The sequence below is a fragment of the Arachis ipaensis genome, chromosome B02 (assembly GCF_000816755.2).
Source record: "Arachis ipaensis cultivar K30076 chromosome B02, Araip1.1, whole genome shotgun sequence".
NCBI lineage: Eukaryota > Viridiplantae > Streptophyta > Magnoliopsida > Fabales > Fabaceae > Arachis > Arachis ipaensis.
The window spans coordinates 97,486,899-97,506,063 of record NC_029786.2 but is presented as its reverse complement, the minus strand read 5'-3'; the positions used below and the strand labels follow the sequence as shown (position 1 = coordinate 97,506,063).

Genomic DNA, 19,165 nt, shown 5'->3' with positions numbered 1-19,165 from the left:
CGAAAATATTCTCAAACTAATGAAATTTGGTCTTAGTTCCTTCCAATTTCATCTATGATTTTATCCTAAAACTAAGAGCACAACACCTTAAAAACAGTTTAAAAAAGGACAAAATAATTGTTCCATATCTATTGTCTTTAGCTTGTGTGGTGACTGTCGAAGTCCCATCAAAATTCAAAAAGAGTATGGATGTCTAGAATCGAATTGGTTTGGATTTAGACAAATTTTCGATTCGATCCACACTTTTAACTTAAAATTAGATTTGATCGGATACTAACCATTTTTATCATGTTATCTAATTTGATTTGATCCAATAATTTGCATATCGGATCGGGTGATTGGATTCTCATTTCAAAGAATCCTAACGTAACAACATTGAAAAAAAAATTAAAATTAGTAACTGCAATATTTTTACAATCATACAAACTAAAAAGGAAAATTAAAATAAGAGTAAAGTATCGTTGTTGTCCCCAACGTTTGGGGTAAATTCTATTTGTGTTCCTAACGTTTAAATCGTCCTATTTGTATCCTTAACGTTTGTAAAAGTGATTCAATGTTATCCTGCCGTCAATTATACATCATGAGCGCTTTAGTTTGAGTTTTAAAAATCTCTTCTTGAAGTTAGAATACAAATGTCTGAGATAGAATCGATCATCCACTCCGAAAAATAACTCATCAAAAGTTGAAACTAATTCCTACAACATTTATATAATTCATTTTTCTAGGGACATAATTGAATCTAAACACAAATAGTGGGTATAATATTAAAATCGAACACATTCAAGTGAGACCTAATTGAAAATGAATACATTTAAATGAGAATAATTGAAAAATATAATCTGATTTGTTAGTATAATTGATAGTAGGATAACATTGAATCACTTTTATAAACGTTAGAGATACAAATAGGACGATTTAAACGTTAGGGACACAAATATGACTTAACCCAAATGTTAGGGACAAAAACAATACTTTACTCTTAAAATAATGAACACAATAGCAAGCAGAAGCAAAATAAAGATGGCAAATATGTCGAGCAACGAAGTGAGAATAGAAAGCAGATCTCGACGCTAAACACAAAACAACAAGCCAAACGAAGGAACAACGGAACAACGGAATACTAGGCGTCTAGTGGCGAGCTTTCCAAAGTCAACGGTAAAGAACAACGAAGTAGAAGCAATAGATTAGAGCAGAAGCTTTCTAGCAAAGTCGAATAGAAAAGGAAAAAGGGTAACGACGAGCTTGCAGTGAGGCGACACCAACAACAAAGAACAAAAGAAAAGGAGGTAGCTTAGAGAGCACAGAGCCCAGAGAGTCAAAGATGCCAAAAATGGGAAGGGAAATTGGAAGGCTTCAAAGAAGGAGATAGAGCATGCATGGAGGCACTGAGAATAGGAAAAGATATTGGGAATAAAAAAATTAGTGTTGTAAAGGGATATATATTTTTATTTACATTTAATATTATTTTATTATTTTTTGAATCTACGGATATTTAGATTTATATATCTGACAACCACTATCCAATCCCATTTATCTATCTTATTCGATAAGCTTGCCAACTAGACGATTAGTTCATATCTGCAAATTTCAAATCGGATGCAGAGAAATACTATGGATATACGGATCTGACATGATCCATGCACACCTCTAAAAAGGACCAAAAGCAACCCATATCATTGCCATACTTCTTGGCATTATGGCTCTTTCACAGAGGCTCCTCCCGTATATTTTATTTTTAACTTATCATTTCTACTCTTTTGTGGCAAACAAGTCTCATCATCACTCCTTTTATCTGGAAAACAAATGCTTTCCCATTCCTTCTTCCATAAAAAGAGAAGCTTGGCATATTTGACTTTTATTCTCACTCTCCAAGTATCTTGGCAAGCTTGATGAGCTGGGAGGTTAACCGCCATATGAGATTCTCCAGATCTGGAGGCGACAAAGAAGCAGTTTGGGACGTTGAGATTAGTCGGTGGCAGCTGTGCAAACATGGCTGATTTGGTACAAATAGAACTTTAAAAATCATAACTAGTTTGAATGATTAGATTGTTTTTACAAGCAGGTTCAATGAATTAATTAGAATCTAACAAATGACTAATTTTTTATTAACCTAGTCGAATCATCGGGTCCAATCTGTTCTCAAAACTATGATTTTATTGAATAATAATGCACATTCTTTAACTTTCTCTTAGGATAAATATAATCTTAAGGTAGTCGGAGTATTTATAATTATAAGTGAACACTTGAATGGTGGTGAAGTTGGAGTGATGACCCTGCAACAAATCGCGCAACAGTTTTTCCTCCTTGAGGTCATGTTGCACGAGAAGTGGAGAAGGAGAATCCGGCTTGGTGCGCAAGAATCTCTCATTAATTAGTGGGAGATCTCCAAGCGTGTTTTCCAAGCTATGTTGGGTATGAGTCGGTTGCCCCGGTACGAGGCCCATTTCATGTTGCACTGCTTGGTTGGAGGTGTTTAGGCTCAGGTTGCTAAAGTATCTTTCTCAGACTTTATAAGTCTACTCTTGATGAGATCTTTTTCTAATAGTTTTGTAAGACGGCCTTATTATTAGACAAAATAATATCCATCTCGCTATGTTTTCAATGGAAAAACACTAAAGGACTAGCATAATTTATTGTTCTTGGTCATCATTTTTAGTTACCAGTCTAATTTATTTAATTTAGTAATCCAACAACATATTTTTAATCCTTAATTTTAAATATTTCTAGGTAACTATTGGCAAAAATAAATAAATTCTACTAACCCTTTAGCATTTCTCTTTTCAAAATATATATGATCCGTACCAAAATATCTCGGATACACGATGTTATACCTCGAAAACTGATTTTTAAAGCATTCAAGTTTGAATCCATCAAGAAATTCATTGAGAGCCTTTATAGTATCTGCACGAATCTTGGCCAATACACATAAAGGTCGGTTATCAAGAAGTAAATAAATAAGACCCTGTGCCAGCTATAGAGGACAGGTTGAATCAGATAAAGAGAAAGAGAGAGCAGTCTAGTTTTAGATTAAGCATTCTGATATTTGATACTGACTTGAGCGTCAGAGTCCTTTTTTACAGGTTCCACGCTAGGGTCAGATCAACGAGAAACTCATAGCACAACACTCTGAAAGCAGACCAAAACATTTGACGCCCACCGTGAGGCCTGACTTTCAAAAAACCCCACTTTTGTAATTTGTTATTTTTTGTAGGATCATGGCCGATGATGCTATACATCCACCTCCTCCTCCTCAGACCCATGACGAGCTAGTAGCCATGAACATTGTGCTTCAAGAAGAAGTTAAAAAAATGGCTGGCCTTCTTGTAACACCCTCACTATCAGAATATCACGCTTTCGACTGCGCCACTTTAATAGCTTGGGTATTACGACGACTCTAAATATATTTAATACTAAGATAGGAGTCTGGCTAAAACTTAAAATCGTATAACCTTTTAAAAGACTTGATGCATTGTATTGTTTTAGATTTTATATTTTTCTTCGCTTTTATCTTTACACATTTTGTAAGTGGGATATGATTTGTATTATGTAATGCTTGTAAGTCAATATATATATATATATATATATATATATATATATATATATATATATATATATATATATATATATATATATATATATATATTGACTTACAAGCATTACATAATACAAATCATATCCCACTTACAAAATGTGTAAAGATAAAAGCGAAGAAAAATATAAAATCTAAAACAATACAATGCATCATATAAAATCAAACGAAAATAAACACTTCAAGACATTCTTCATCCGATCCTGAAAAGGAAACACCTGTAGGGGAGTGAGAACATCGTCCTCGAAAGGGTTCTCACTCTAGGATTACAGAATTGCTATAATAAGATACGTAAAATAAAATTGTTTTTAGAATACAGTGATCGTTGTTCGCCTTATGTATCATTTCAAAACCAAAGGTTTACATTCAAAAATTCGAAATCCTTTTTAAAAGAGGAATCCATTTATTCTTCAAAATCCAAAATTGCTATTGACCGCGATAAAGGGAGGGAGAATATGATCATCTTAGGGGGGAAGACATTGCTCAGGAGATCTAAACCTGCTCAAATAGTCTGCCAGGAAAGATTTTTGCAGATAAACCCTTTTTAATTGTCACCGACGAAGTACCAACACTTTTTCTGATTTAGTGTGTTTGCGTATTGGACACATTTTAGACACAACATCTATTGACACTCACCCGACAGCAAGCGTATTTTTTGTATCCAATCGTATCTTAATAAAAAATAAATAAAAAATTCGCCTCCAAACATAAGACATTAAAAATAATTAAAAATTAATTTATATTTTAATATCAATAAAATATCAAAATATCATTATAAAAAAATATTTTATATTTTATATATATCGTATATATCCATATATCTTGTAAAAATTTTAAATTCGTATTCTACGTATTCCGTATCCATAAATGATAGTTATTGACAAGGGTCTAAAAACAATCTAGCAACACCTGAAGGGATTTAGATTAGTAGAAAAAATTGGATGTTATTAAGCGCAACGAAAGAGGATCTCTTAGCTGTTCAAGGACTACATTGATCCTCCAATGAGTTCAAAGGCAATCAATCTTGATTAAAATAATAAACTATTCTAAAATAATATTTAATACATACAATAAGAATATTTTGTTTCCCTATATAGGAAAATACAGCTTTTCGTAAAGGGTGGAGACATGAATTAAGAGATAATATCTTAATTCCTGAATCATATATATGATCAAAGAAAATTTTAAACCATTACTATATATATATGAAATCTAATCTATCATAAAAACTAGAGAAAGAGAGAGAGATGATGAAGGCATATACACTAGTATTATTGTTGATGATTGGAATGATCATTATTGATACCATTGCTCAATTTGATGGGACTGTTCTTCAATTTCCTCCTCCTGCTTGGAAAAGAAGGGTGAAAGAATGTATTAAAAGATGCAAAGAAGCCTATTCAAAATTTCCGGAAAGCTTAATGAAATGCAAACGGGGATGCATCAAAATGTATGGAGAGAATAGGGATTTGAGTCACGGTAATTAAGTATGTTTTAGTTATTTTGAATTATTTTGAGTTCTTTCGAGTTTATTTTATCTCATATACATATTTGTTGTTAATCAAATCTTTGTGCTTAGAATAGCCTCTTATATGAAATATATACCTTAAAATATTAGCTTAGTTATAAATTTTGGTTTTCTGCACTAGATGTTATGATAGGTTACGCTTCTATATGTTTTATATGAATTATGAGCTTCAACATTGTACTATTAGGTAACGTTTATTTTGAGGTATTGAAACGGAAATTAAAAAATTGGGATTCATTATTATATTTATTGGCTCAGATATTTGTACTAAAATTTTAGTTTTTATCTTTAAAATTTTAGTATTTCAGTACTTTCAAAAGGTGTAGACACATGAGACTGAAATTTTTGGAGACGGAAACTGAAACTTTAATAATATTTTATACCTAAAATATCTCAATTTCAATTAATTAATTCCAACTTTAACTTTTTGTACAAATTAAATTAGAGCTTCATTTTTATTTCAATCTCTGTCTCACACTTTACACCAAATACAATACTAAGACTTATTTCAATCTCTATTTTTTAGTATCAGTCTCAGTCTTTTAATCTCTGTCTCTCTTCCAAGCGTTACCTTATATACTACCATTATATTAGTGAAATTGGATATATTTTCCAACAATTATGTTGTAGGAAATGACATTTATTTATTACAAGTTTGTTCAAGTTGAGATTTAAATATATCTTTGATAGGATCAAATGCAAAAATTATTTGAGCACTTGGTCAAAGTAGGAAGTGCTTCACACTAATGATTTTGGGTATTAATACTTTCAATTACTTTATTTATTCTATTTTCATGTAGCTCAACTATCCTTGATTTTCAATGATATAATTGTTCTTTTTATTATATGCAATGTTTTCTGCCTGGGTTACGATATTTAATATTATAAAATGCTGTCATAAAATTTTTACCCCAAGTGTTTCTTAAAAGTTTATATCCTTTAAATAAAATAAAATAGAGTTTAACTAGATATGTGCTCTAACAAATAGAGACACTACATTATAACATAAATTTTTACTATTGGTTTTTTAACTGCTTAGCTACAATTAAGATTGTTGCTCAATTTCTTCATGCCGGTTACAAAATTGTCGTTAATTTGAGTGTCACTGGTGCATTTAGCAAACCGCTGGTAAAAGTTATTGCTAAATCTTGTGTAACAGTTTTAAAAATATCAAATTGTCACTAATATGAGGCATTTATTATGGTAATCTTTTCTGTTATATTTTAGCAGTGGTTTAAAACTGTCATTACATTATTAGTTTTTTTTTTGGACTATTTTTATATTTAGCAATAATTTTAAACCATCACCATTTTTTAAAGTACTATTTTTTGAAAGTTTCAAACCATCGTTAATCTTTTTCTCAATTATAGTGATAAATTTTACAATTTCCACCAACTAAATATATGTATTTATCAATAAAACTTTCTACGTCAAAGCATTTGTATAATTAAATATCTAATTATTTCATTATTGATAATCAAATTCATCATTCATGTATCTATATAAATTTATTAAGACAAAGAGTAAAAAAAAATGTTAACATAAGACATATAAATAGAGATATACACACAAATTCACACTTCAAACTTAAAAAAAGCTCTTTTACAAGAGAATGTGAGACGAATTTAACAATTCACGTAACTATATATATATATGTATATAGTCTTTATTTTTGAGGTAGTGTTAGTACTTTATGATTCCCTTGTCACATAATCGTCTTCATTTTCTTCTTCTTCTTCTATAAATGTTCAAAATACTATAGCCCATAAATTTTGGTTTACAGCACACAAATTTTAGTATACAACACAACAATTTTTGACAGATCATATGCCCAAAAACGTCTAATCAATGAAATACGCATGTGTACATAAATTTTGATGTACAACATAAAAATCTTGGTATATAATACATAAATTTTGATGTGCAGCACATAAATTTTTGGAGGACTACATGCTCATAACATTGACTCACCCAACTAACAAAATAATTCACAGCAAAAAATTGTATGCTATGTGTAAAAATTTATGTATTATATACAAAAGTCTGTGTACTATATACAAAAATTTGTATATTATATCTAAGAGTGTTAAAAAAATCAGTTTTACTAATTTTTTTTAGTATATGATTAAAAATCCTGTTTCATAGTATACTCGTAAATATAAAATTTCAGTTTGATTAATCCATGATCATATTAGAATGAAAGATTTTATAAGAAGGAGAACAACAAACAAAATTTTTTTGTATCAAGCGTAAAAATAAAGATAAAAAAAGAAATTAAAAAAATAAATAATGATAGAGAGAGAAAGAAGAAAGATTGAGAGAGGGAGGAAAGAGGTGGAGAGAGAAAGAGGAGATGAGAAAGAGGTTAAATCTAATTTTTTAGCATATAAAGTATAAACTAGTTTAAATTGGTTTTATTTTGAATTGGTTTAAAGTGGTGTACTATATTATAAATTGGTTTAAAATCAATTTTTATGTGAAAAAATTGAAACATGAATACCCCTAACTATATGGATAAGTTTGTGCAAAATTTTATGTGCTATACTTTAAAAATTTATGTGCTACATTTTGAAAATTTGTGTGGTATCTGGTATGTACAAAAATTTGTGGACTATATCGATAAGTTTGTATTATATGTAAAATTTAGTCTGTTATATTTTAAAAATTTATATGTTATACTTCAAAATTTGTGTACTTTTTAACAAAAATTTATGTGTTGCAGAAAATACAATAAATACAATGCACACTCTAATTATACAATAAAATATGTGTATACGCGTGTTTTTTTAGAATATCTTTATTGGTAGACCGATGGCGGCGGCGGTTGACCTTTAACCGCTGCAAAACTGAAACTAGCGGCGGCTACACGGGGTGTTGGTAGTCGTTTGTCTTTTAGCGGCAATTTTTTTGTAACCGCCACTAATTGAACACAATCGGTGGAAGAAATGCTGATTCAATGTTTGCGTTTAGCGGCGGTTGCAATCCAACCGTCGCCATCTTTAACATTTCTGTTAACTTCGATATTCGGACGTTATAATTTTTTACAGACTAACAGAGTACAGACTACTTAATTTCTCACTAATTTCTTGACCCTCGTAATACAAAAATGTTGTCTTTCATAAAATTTAGAGTTTTCCGTTAGTAATTAAATTGAGTTTGCCTGTATTTTAATTTTTGATATATTCTAATAAGTTTATTTTCACAAATACGTTTGATGTTCAGGGAACATCAACCGTATCACTCGTTTTACGTTACAAAAAGTTTATTTTAATAATATATTTAATGAGGTGAACAATCTTGAAAATGAGATTTTTTCATTTAGTATAAGAACTTCTATGTTTGTATTCAGGCATAACTATAAAAGAAATACATAAAATATGTATAAATTAATGCTAATTTCAATTTAGCATGTGTTTATAATAGGCTTCTTCGAACTTAGACCTTACCAATCATAAATCAATTAATTGTAAAAGTAGTGAAATAGGTAATACTGCAATCCGACCATTAAATTAAAGGACACAATGTAGTTTGTTTAAATAAAAAGTCAATTTTTCTCGTCAACATCATATTGACCCGGCCAGAAAAATTCTGTCAGGAATCTACTGGCTTCACGTGACACAGGATCTGATAGGTCATCTCTAAACCATGGTTTTTTGTTCAGATTGAAGCGCTGTTTTGCAACATGTACGCCATCTTCTACTTGTTGGTCATCTGAAGTTTTGTTGTCTTCTTCCGACAGCTTATTCAGGTCAAACTGCATGGACATGTTAATGCCAGTGGATGAGATGTCGTCTAAATTGTCTGCTGAATCAATCTCTGCCCCATCTAGAGTGTCGTTAACTATTTCGCCAGAATATTCAGCTAGAACTGAAAATATGAATCCGCATACAAAAATATTAGTATAATCAAAAGATGCCAATAACTTCCAAGTCATTAGATAGTACTTTAGGGAAGAAAAATGGTATGTGTAATTTTCTAACACAGGATTCAAAACTAAACAACAATAAACAACAATTACCATCTCCGTTGTTGACCGTTTGGGAAGATTCTTTGGAAAAAAGCTGTGTAATTTGCAATTCTATAAATTTCATTTCCTCCTGTGATGCAATATCCAACTCAACTGCATGCTTGTTTGTAAAGCGCATCTATATAATAAAATTCATAGTTAATTATCTTTTTCGGTCAACACTGTGTCTGTATTAAGAACTTTGTATATAATATATTTTTTTAACCTTCAGTTCAGTAAGTATGTCTTCAGAGCTCTTTCCAGATGCACATGTCACAAAAACATATCCAAATTTCTTCTCGTACATTGATCCCCATTCATAAAGTTCCTACAAATATGAATGTTGACATTGCAAATATTAACGCAGCAAGTTTGTTTTTATATTTCAACTTAACATATGTATTGATCAAATAGAGTTTAAGACAAGTTTAATAGGGTATGCTTGATGAACAAACCTGCATGATAGATTCGTTAGCCATTTCCAAGTATTCATTGAAACAAGAGCGTCCTGAAATAGCCTCCAACCAACACCACACATTCATTTTGCGAAACCATATCTCTCTAGCAACAGAAATTGCATGTTCTAATGAAGAGAATGGCGAGGCCATAGCCATCTCTTTAGCGAATGTTGTGCTTGCACAGCATGATGAAAAGTCCTTCATTTTCATTTGCCCTGTTATGCTATCATTTTATGTGCAGTAATATTTAGTAGTGATAACAACTTTAGCATTGATTATATATAATAGTTTGCAAAATACGATAACAACGAACTTATATCTTCATTGTAAGCTAAAAATTTCCAACAAAATCATAAAAAGAATTGGAACACTACTTTTATTTATTAAAACCCACTATTCAGTCAAGATTTAATTGAATTTTGAAAATACCACTCGTGATATAACTATCAATCTACATACGCCATGAACATTAAGCCACACATTAATCATAAAAAGACTGCTGTTAACAATTGTTGACTTTAACCCTAGTTCTGTTATGTAACCTCGTCGATATTCTCAACTGCATTGTCTGCGGAGTCTTCTATATCATCATCCCTGGTCAACTGTAAGTCTCCAATGTCACCTGCCGCTGAGAAGTTCAACCCTGGTTGTGGAGAAAAACCAACTTCAGCTACTTCAATCTCTTCTCCCATGTCATACAAGTCTCGCGGCTTGACATGAACCACTATACTCCATGCTTTATCTACTTCATCATCCACATAGTATACAAGATGAGCCTCTGATGCCAATATGTACGGCTCATGGTCCTCTTGATCACCGGTGTGTATCGAACGAGAGAAGTTAACACTAGTCAGACCCAAGTGATCTTGTTTTAAGCCCCTACTAGTAGTCGTATCCGCCCAAACACACTTGAACAACACGACTGAGAATCGAAAACTGTAATTCAACTCAATTATGTCTACTATTTTGCCATAGTATGGAACACTACCAACAGCCACTTTGTTGTCATGCATGCTTGCATAACTTCGTGTATTAGACGAGACATATACTCCACTATTTTGGGTTTTCATCCCTTCCTCCTTTTCCATAGTTCTAAACTTATAACCATTGACATTTTATGCCCCGTAACGTGTTGCTTGAAGTATCGGTCCACATGCAAGCCATTTAATCTCATCTGGATACTGGGTGCTCTCCATCGGAACCTGCTGTCATATAACAACCATTCTTAAATTCATGAAATGTCATTTTATTATAGTAAATATTTTTAGCTATCGAGGCAATTGGCATAATGCATTGTATATTTTCTCACCTGTTGCTTGAACCACTGAACAAATTCCTTGTGCACAATGCTATCTATTTTCGATTGCGACCTTGTTTGATCTCGTAGCTTTCTCTTTGTTTTAGCTCTAAATGAACTATATGGAATTCCAAAACATTATTTGCAAATAGTGCACAGGTTATATGATATATATCCGAGGTTTGAATTAGTACATAAGATTACTTACTCAATAAAGTCAGTAACAGCCTCGCAATTGACTAGCACGTGACGATGTGCTTGCAGTCGTTCCATCTGACTCAGCTTAAAATATGTTGCAGTCCTTATCACCTTTCCAACTTTTAGAAACATGGTTTCATATGCATTAGGGAGTACTCCGCTAGGTTGATCGTCAACTCGCACCGGTCGATTCATTCTAGTCTCAATGTTATCCAGATATCTAGAGCAAAAAGTTAGGATTTCCTCCGATAAGTACCCCTCCGCAATTGAGCCTTCTGCTTGAGCCCTGTTGCGCACATACTGCTTCAAACGACCCAGATACCTTTCAAATAAAACCAATTCGTATGCTTAGGATCATGAATTGTGCACAAATGCATGTTATAGATATGGTTATATACATACTAACCTCTCTATCGGATACATCCACCGATAATGCACTAGGCCACCAAGTTTTACTTCTTCAACAAGATGAACGATAAGGTGTACCATGACTGTGAAGAACGAAGGAGGAAAAATCATTTCCATACGACACAGGGTATGAACAACATGATTTTGGAGTTCATCAAGCTGTAAAGGGTTTATGGCTTTCCCGCAGAGTGCTCGAAAAAATGATGAAAGATCGGCAATTACGCTGTCCACGGGGGCAGGCAGTGCATTCTTAACCAGAATTGGAAGTAAATGCTCCATCAGAATGTGACAATCATGACTTTTTAACCCAGCCAACTTACGCTGTCGCAAGTCAACACAACGCGTAACGTTGCTAGCATAACAATATGGAAAGACAACTTTCTGGAGAGTCTTCAGGAATGTATCCTTCTGTGATTTTGACATTGTAAATATTGCAGAAGAATATTTTCCACCATCGCACGGCCACAACTCTGGCCTTATACCCATGCATTGTAAATCCTTTCGAGCTTTCAAATTGTCCTTTGACTTGGCACTATCATTTAATACGGTGAACACTACCTTATCGTAGACATTTTTCTCTATGTGCATTACATCGAGGTTGTGGCATAGCATATTATCTTCCCAGTATGGGAGTTCAAAGAAAACACTCTTCTTCTTCCAATTTGAGTCAAACTGGTTGGCATCTTCACCACTGCGTCTTTTATGTCCTATCACGTTTGGAACCTTTCCGTATGACACGTGAATATTTGATTGTTGCCTCAAGATATCTGTTCCAGACAACATCTTCGGGGATCCCTATTCTCTACTTGGCCATCAAATTTTACCTGGTCTTGTCTAAATTTATGTCCCTGACTCAGAAATCGACGATGACCCATGAAACACCATTTTTGACTAAATGTGAGTCGCTGTACCCTAGCATCCAAATTACAGGTAGGACATGCTAAGCCGTTGTGCGTATTCCACCCAGATAAGTTTTCCAATCCTGAAAAATCGCTAATAGTCCAAGTCAACGCCGCATACAGCGTGAAGGTGCATTGGGTATGAGCATCGTATGTTTCAATGTCATCCCATAATTGCTTCAACTTATCAACCAAGGGCTGCAGGTAAATATCTATATCATTACCTGGCATTTTAGGACCAGGAATAATCATGGATAGAATGAAAGAGGTCTGATTCATACAAAGCCATGGAGGAAAGTTGTACGGGATAAGAATCACCGGCCAAACGGAATACTTTGTGCTCATGTTTCTGAAAGGATTAAATCCATCACTAGCCAAGGCCAGGCGAACACTACGCGGATCCGATGAAAAAGCAGTATGCTTCGCATCAAACTTTTTCCATGCTTCAGCGTCCCTCGGATGCCTCAAGAAACTGTCATTGTTGTGACACTCCTTATGCCATAACATGTCTTTAGATGTCTTGCTGCACATGAATAACCGTTGAAGCCACGGTATTAGAGGAAAGTACCGAAGAGTTTTTGCTGGTATTGGTTTTCCATTTCTCTTAACATGAGTTTTCAGCTTGATGATAGAACCCTTTCGCGCCTTTTGCTTCCATCTTGAAGTCCCGCATTGTTTGCACTTGATCAATTATTCCTCATCACCCCGATATAACATGAAATCATTTGGACATGCATCTATTTTCTTGTATTCAATTCCCAGTTTCCTAATCGTCTTCTTGGCTTCATAGAATGTCCTCGGTAGTATAGCGTGCTCAAATGCAACTCGCAACAAATCTAGGATCATTGACATTGCCTTGTCACTAACACCACACATACACTTTATGTGGTAAAGCTTCACCAAGAATGATAGCTTCGAGTATTTTGAGCATCCGGTGTATAATTCTTGCTCGCCATTAGCAAAATAAAAGCATTAACATGGCACATAGTGTCAATAGAGATGGACATAATCAACCCAGGTCATAGACTTTATAATCATTAATTAAAAGACAAAAAACATGTACAACCAATGATACCAAAAAATTATGAAGAAGATAATCAAAGCATTTTCAATAAGTTAATTTAAATATTAGAAAAATATTAGCAAGTAAAATAATTATTTTGAAAAGATATTAGCCTAAGGTAGGAGTGAAGAACATAATTTCACATGCAGAATAAATTTAACATATAGAATTAACACATGTACCTGGGTGAATGTGACAATGAAACTAAGAAAAGATAAATTAACAGTAATAGATGTTGATTTTAGGGAATGGAATTTGAATTAAAGAAAATAGTTCATAATAAAAATTTCTCTCTCTTAGTAGAAGAATATAGAAGTATTTATATAGCCTTTACATGACATTAAATATATCTGTTCATATTAGGATTCGAATTCCTTAGAAAAAATAACAATAAATATTTAAAAAAATTAAATTCAAAAAAGTTTAAACTTATTGCGTAAGCATTCTAAATTTTAATATTTGAATTAAATTTAATAAAAAGCTAAAATTAAAAATAAGACCAACAAAGAATTCATATTTATTTAATCAAAGCGGTTAATCACTTAACAACAAATAATGAATTACTAAGCTGAAGGATAATCACTTAACACAAATAAATTTTATAAAGGTCTCACTTAGTGTAACGGCACAAGTCAGGCCCAATATTCCAGGAAAGATTTTAGTAACAAATCCAAAATTTTAGCTTTAATATCTCCACACGTTTATACCCCTCAGCACACAATGTTTCACAGAAAACCCTAACTTAATCTTCAGCACCTCCTCCTCACATTCATACGCCTAATTTGGGGCCGCAAGCAGTATTTTATCTCGTAGCCGTTGCGCCAGAATCTGCTATATACTCTGCGCTGCGTGCTTCTGCTATTGTTGCTCCTCCTCTGTTACAGCTTGAAATCCTGTTTTGTTGACCAGATTAATACGCTCATTGTGTTCCTCATTTCTCTTGGCTGTACTTGTATAAGGTTTTCTATTTTCTTCGGTTGGTCTGGTCCTTGTTGAGATCACTCCTTTGCTGATTTTGTGGTGAGTTATTCCATTATTCTTAATTTGCCAATGTATCCAACGAAACTTCTATCATTATTGTTTTATTTAACAAAATTTAAGTGCTTAAAAAATTTGCTGTATATTTACTAAGTCTATGAAAATTTATAGTACGCCTGATGTTAGATTTATGGGGTATTGGATAGTCACAATATTTTGTTAACCCATTGAAATTGCTGAATGCTTGTAGCTATTTTACGTTTCCTTTGATTGAATTCATTGTTTATTTTTAGTTAATTAGGTTCAGTCAACTATTGAGCTTTGTTAAAGGATTCCTTCACTTAGAATAAAACAGAAAAAACAAAAAAAAAAACAAATTTTAAAGTTTGATTAATATTAAATATATTTACTTTATTTTCAATAAATTATTTAATATTTGTTTTAATTGACCGAAGACCTTTAAATGTGATAAAAATTACATATTAAAAGAGAAAAAGTGTATGGTACGTAATGAAGTAGCTGAAAGCAATACTACTCTCAGGTTCATTTTCCTCTTGAAGACAAACCCATTTGGTTAATAACACTATTATGTAAAAAAGTTTGGATTTTGATGCATCTTAAGTCTTATTCCACCAACTGTTTGTGATAATGTCAAAGACACCAAATGTGATGATAGAAAAGTGATATGCTTTTAGTTTAGTTTCTATAATCTGTACACTTCCATTGTAACATCCCATAAGTGGTACAAAATTGGAAAAATGTTTAGTGCAAGAAATTTTATGAGGATATGGTTGTTAGAATTGTGTTGCATGTTGCTTTACTCTTGAATGGATAGACAGAATAGTGGATTAGACTACTTTATTCTTAGTAATTCTGATAGTATTTTGCTGACTGTGTGGAATTGCTCTTTCTAGGTTTATATACTCTGTTTCTGGATAAGAAAACTTTTCAAAAATTAGTATTTGGATTTTTTTTTAATTGAATTAGTGTAGTCCTCTGACAGAGTATTAGTTTCAAGGTGAATTCTATGGTGTCTAAACTTTACCAAATTTATTTTTTAGAGAAAATTTTAACTATTTAAAAATGATTTATTTTTATATTTTTTAAATTAAATATTTTTAAACCTTTTTTGCAAACTAGACATCACCTTTTAGGCACCATAGGAATCACCTGGTTTGAATGAAAAATTAATTACCGAACTTCTTCTTTTCCTGTGACATCAAAATTCACTTGAATATATAGTTTTCAGAAAGCAAGGAAGAGAGGATAGTTAGAGAGTTTGCTGTATTGATGGATGCTTGTTTAAATACGGTGAGACTCATTTACTAAGAAATTTTTTTATGTTTGAACACACACATCTTTAGAAAACTGTGAATAACATATCATAAATGGTGTGCTCCAAATCACAACCCTTCCTTGACTAACTTGGATTGCGATCTTTGAATATATTTTTTCTCAACCACTTCTCATCCGATTTAAACTCTTGTTAGGAAGCTCATCTTGTGTGCTTCCTTGTACGGTTTTCGTGTTGTCAAATCTATGGTGACATTTTAATTTGCAAAATTTCAATAATAGATGTGATTTTTATTTAAGGCATGTAATCTGTGTAGTTACACTGAAATTTTAAATTTATTACATTTTTATCATTGGCTTTTGGTAGGTTTTTACTCTCTAATAAGTGTTAGTAGTTTGCTTGAAGGTTTGGAAATATGCCTAAGAAACCGCGGTACAACTGTATCTCCAACGCTGGCACTGACAAAACTCAGCATATCAATGCTGGGACTGAACATGTTGCTGAGCCTGCCCAAAGTTCTTCGGATGATGAAGATTATAATCCCGAGGCTGATGAGGTTGACTCATGGGATGATTACGTTGATGACTTATATGCTGAAGAAGAAGCTGTACCCCGGAACAAGTCCAACGGTCGCAAGGATACGGATTATTGGAATGTTGTTGTAAGCGGTAAAATTTCTATCTTTGGTCTGCATTATTTAATCATAATTGGATGACTTTGGTATTCTTTTTAATTTTAAGGTAACACTAATGCAATTAATCCTTCTAATTTGTTTCTTAGATGATGGCATCACAAGAACGATGAGTTTGAGCGTCAAGGAGGCCATAGTACTTCCTCCCGGCAGAAAAATCATTTTGGAGTTAAATGAAGAGTTGCAACCGATCGATCAGGCGGCTGGATTATTGAGTGGGTTTCTAGTGAATCTGGGTGCTGACTTTCAACATTTTCCCATCAATGAAGACAGTTGGAAGACAATGGACAAAGCTTTAAAGGAACATGCATATGAGACAACTAAGATATGATATTAAAATTTAGAATTTATTATGTTAAGTAAAATCACATCAAATTCTTACTTTTCCATTTGTGGACGTGTATCGCATTGTGTGTCAAACTTTTAGCGCACCTTTCGGTATGAGGAGGATGACAAGGGAAAAATAAAGCGGGTAATGATTCAAAGGCTAGGAAAAATCTGGAAGGAAGCAAGAAACCACTTGTTTCACAAGGTTTACGACGACGAAGAGAGTTTCGAAGTAAATGCCAAGCGTAACCCATCAGGAATAGATGCACAACAGTGGAGATGGTTCCTTAACTATCGTTTGAAGGAATCTACGAAGGTAATTAATATTAAATTGGTACTCCATTTAATGTTGCAGTTTTTAACATTTTTAATACCTGAATAAAATAATTGATAGAAAGTGATATAATTAAAAAGCCAAAAATCAGTCAAATTAGTTTCAAACCTTAAAAAATAAAATCCGTGACACTATGAAGGCATCATTACTTTATACAATTCATTGCACGATAAACTGTATTTGTGTATTTATTTATAGGAAATGTGCAGACAAAATTCTCTAAATCGGTCGAAGCAACTATATACACATACTGGGGGCTCTAAGACAACAGCAAGGCTAAGGGATGAAAGAGGTAATTATGTGTGTATTATGTTTGATACATATTTTTTTGGTTTGTTATATTCTTTTGTAACATGTATGATTGGGTAAATATTTTATGTGGTTGTAGGAGAAAAAACAGCAAAGGCACATCAGCAGAGGAGAGATGTTTATTATGACTCATAAAAAAGGGATGGCTCATATATGAATGATGATGCGCGTGTTGTTGGAGTAAGTATTGGTTAAGAATGATTTACATCTGTTACTCTATTCATGTTGCTAACTTTAAAAACACATAAACTTAACTCTGGTATGTCTGTAGGAAGCGATTGCGAGTATCGAGAGCCAAGGTGGAACCTCGAAGGAGATTTCTATTACTGATTCGCTTGTGCAAGTCCTTGGAAAGGAGCATTCAGGACGAGTTTGGGGGTTAGGTTTTGGACCATGTCCAAGCGAAATTATTCGTAATACTCCACAATCAAACCCTAGAGTGCAAATTGAGGAGTATCAGAGAGAAATTACAGAATTGAAGGAAGTGGCAGCAGAACAAAAGACAGAGATTACAGAATTGAAGGCAGCTGCAGCAGAACATAAGGCAGCAGCAGCAGAACATAAGGCAGAGGCAGCAGAAGACAACGCAAAGATACAAATCATGGAGAACCTGGTGAAATACATCATCTAACAGCAAGGACATACTTTGCCACCTGAAATTGATGCACAGCTGAAGTTTTTGGGGAGTGGAGCAAAATAGGGATCTTAAACACAATTTTTTTCCTTGTGAACATTAACTATTTTCGTTTGTAATCTATATATATATATCAGTTATAAATCATTGTGTATTAAGTCAAGTATTTTTTTACTGTAATTGCAAACATAATCAGTTAAATTAATACATAATATTTTAAAATTAAAATATTTTTTAAATATTGATTGTGATATGAAAACAAAATTCAAATAATCAATTTAAATCAAAACAAAATTGAACTTTTAGCGGCGGTTACTATGGGACGACGCAAAATCCTAACTTTTAACAAAATTAAAAAGCGGCGGTTATCTACCCGCCGCGAAATGGGTCTAAAATCAGTTCTAAAAGATAGCAGCGGTTGCTAACCGCCGCAAAATGTTTTCGACGCTAAACACAGTTTGGCAGCGGTTATTCCGGCAGTCGTAAAAAACCGCCGCTAAAGGTTTAGATGCTTCTCAAACAACTCTAAAAGGCTTAAATACGTACATCAACTTCAATCCAAATACAGGCTGTTGTCCTCCATTTAAAATCAGAACCATCCTTTTTTTATTGTTAACCCGTATTGAATGTGTTTTAGAATCACAAATGGAAGTGTTGAACCGTTGACTGGTTGGTTCAAATTATTCAATCAAGGCTCCTTGTTGACTCATTAACCAAATAGTGTTGACCGGCACTGTTTTATACTACTCTAGCTTCTCTGTGCATGCCTGCATGAGCAAAACCCATCACACCTTAACTTATCACTTATTATCACTAATCAATAATATAACATATACTTCAAAAGATAACTATTTGTCTATTTCAGTTCTTAATTGATTATTATTAGGGCGGCATATAGTATTTGATGCGCTTAATTTTACATCTTCATCATAACTAGGATGCTATATAAATGCCTTAATGTATAATGCTATATTGTCCATCAACTAACACACTAAAACATACACAGATTAAAAACTGCTACTCTTAATTAATTACATATTCCCCCTTCACAAAATATTCTATATTGCTTTAAGGTGTTTGTTTTTATGATAATAAATTTATACGTATTAGTACGATAAAAATATAGGTAAATAAAAATATAACATATAAATT

General features: G+C 32.8%; 1 protein-coding gene across 3 annotated transcripts in view; it reads right to left on the bottom strand.

Annotated features, from left to right (window-relative positions):
• Nucleotides 8,474–19,165, bottom strand: part of LOC107625878 (uric acid degradation bifunctional protein TTL-like) — a 17,332-nt gene continuing 6,640 nt past the window's right edge. The window contains exons 4-7 of one of the 3 annotated variants that reach the window (XM_016328609.2): nucleotides 9,579–9,804; nucleotides 9,350–9,451; nucleotides 9,136–9,262; nucleotides 8,474–8,984 (exon numbers count right to left, since the gene is read on the bottom strand). In XM_016328609.2, the coding sequence (XP_016184095.2) occupies nucleotides 8,662–8,984; nucleotides 9,136–9,262; nucleotides 9,350–9,451; nucleotides 9,579–9,791 (765 nt within the window). In that variant the 5' untranslated portion in view covers nucleotides 9,792–9,804 and the 3' untranslated portion in view covers nucleotides 8,474–8,661. Of the gene's footprint in view, nucleotides 8,985–9,135; nucleotides 9,263–9,349; nucleotides 9,452–9,578; nucleotides 9,805–18,525; nucleotides 18,781–19,165 lie in introns of those variants that run through there. The other 2 variants (XR_002357914.1, XR_001617406.2) reach the window with 2 other exon arrangements.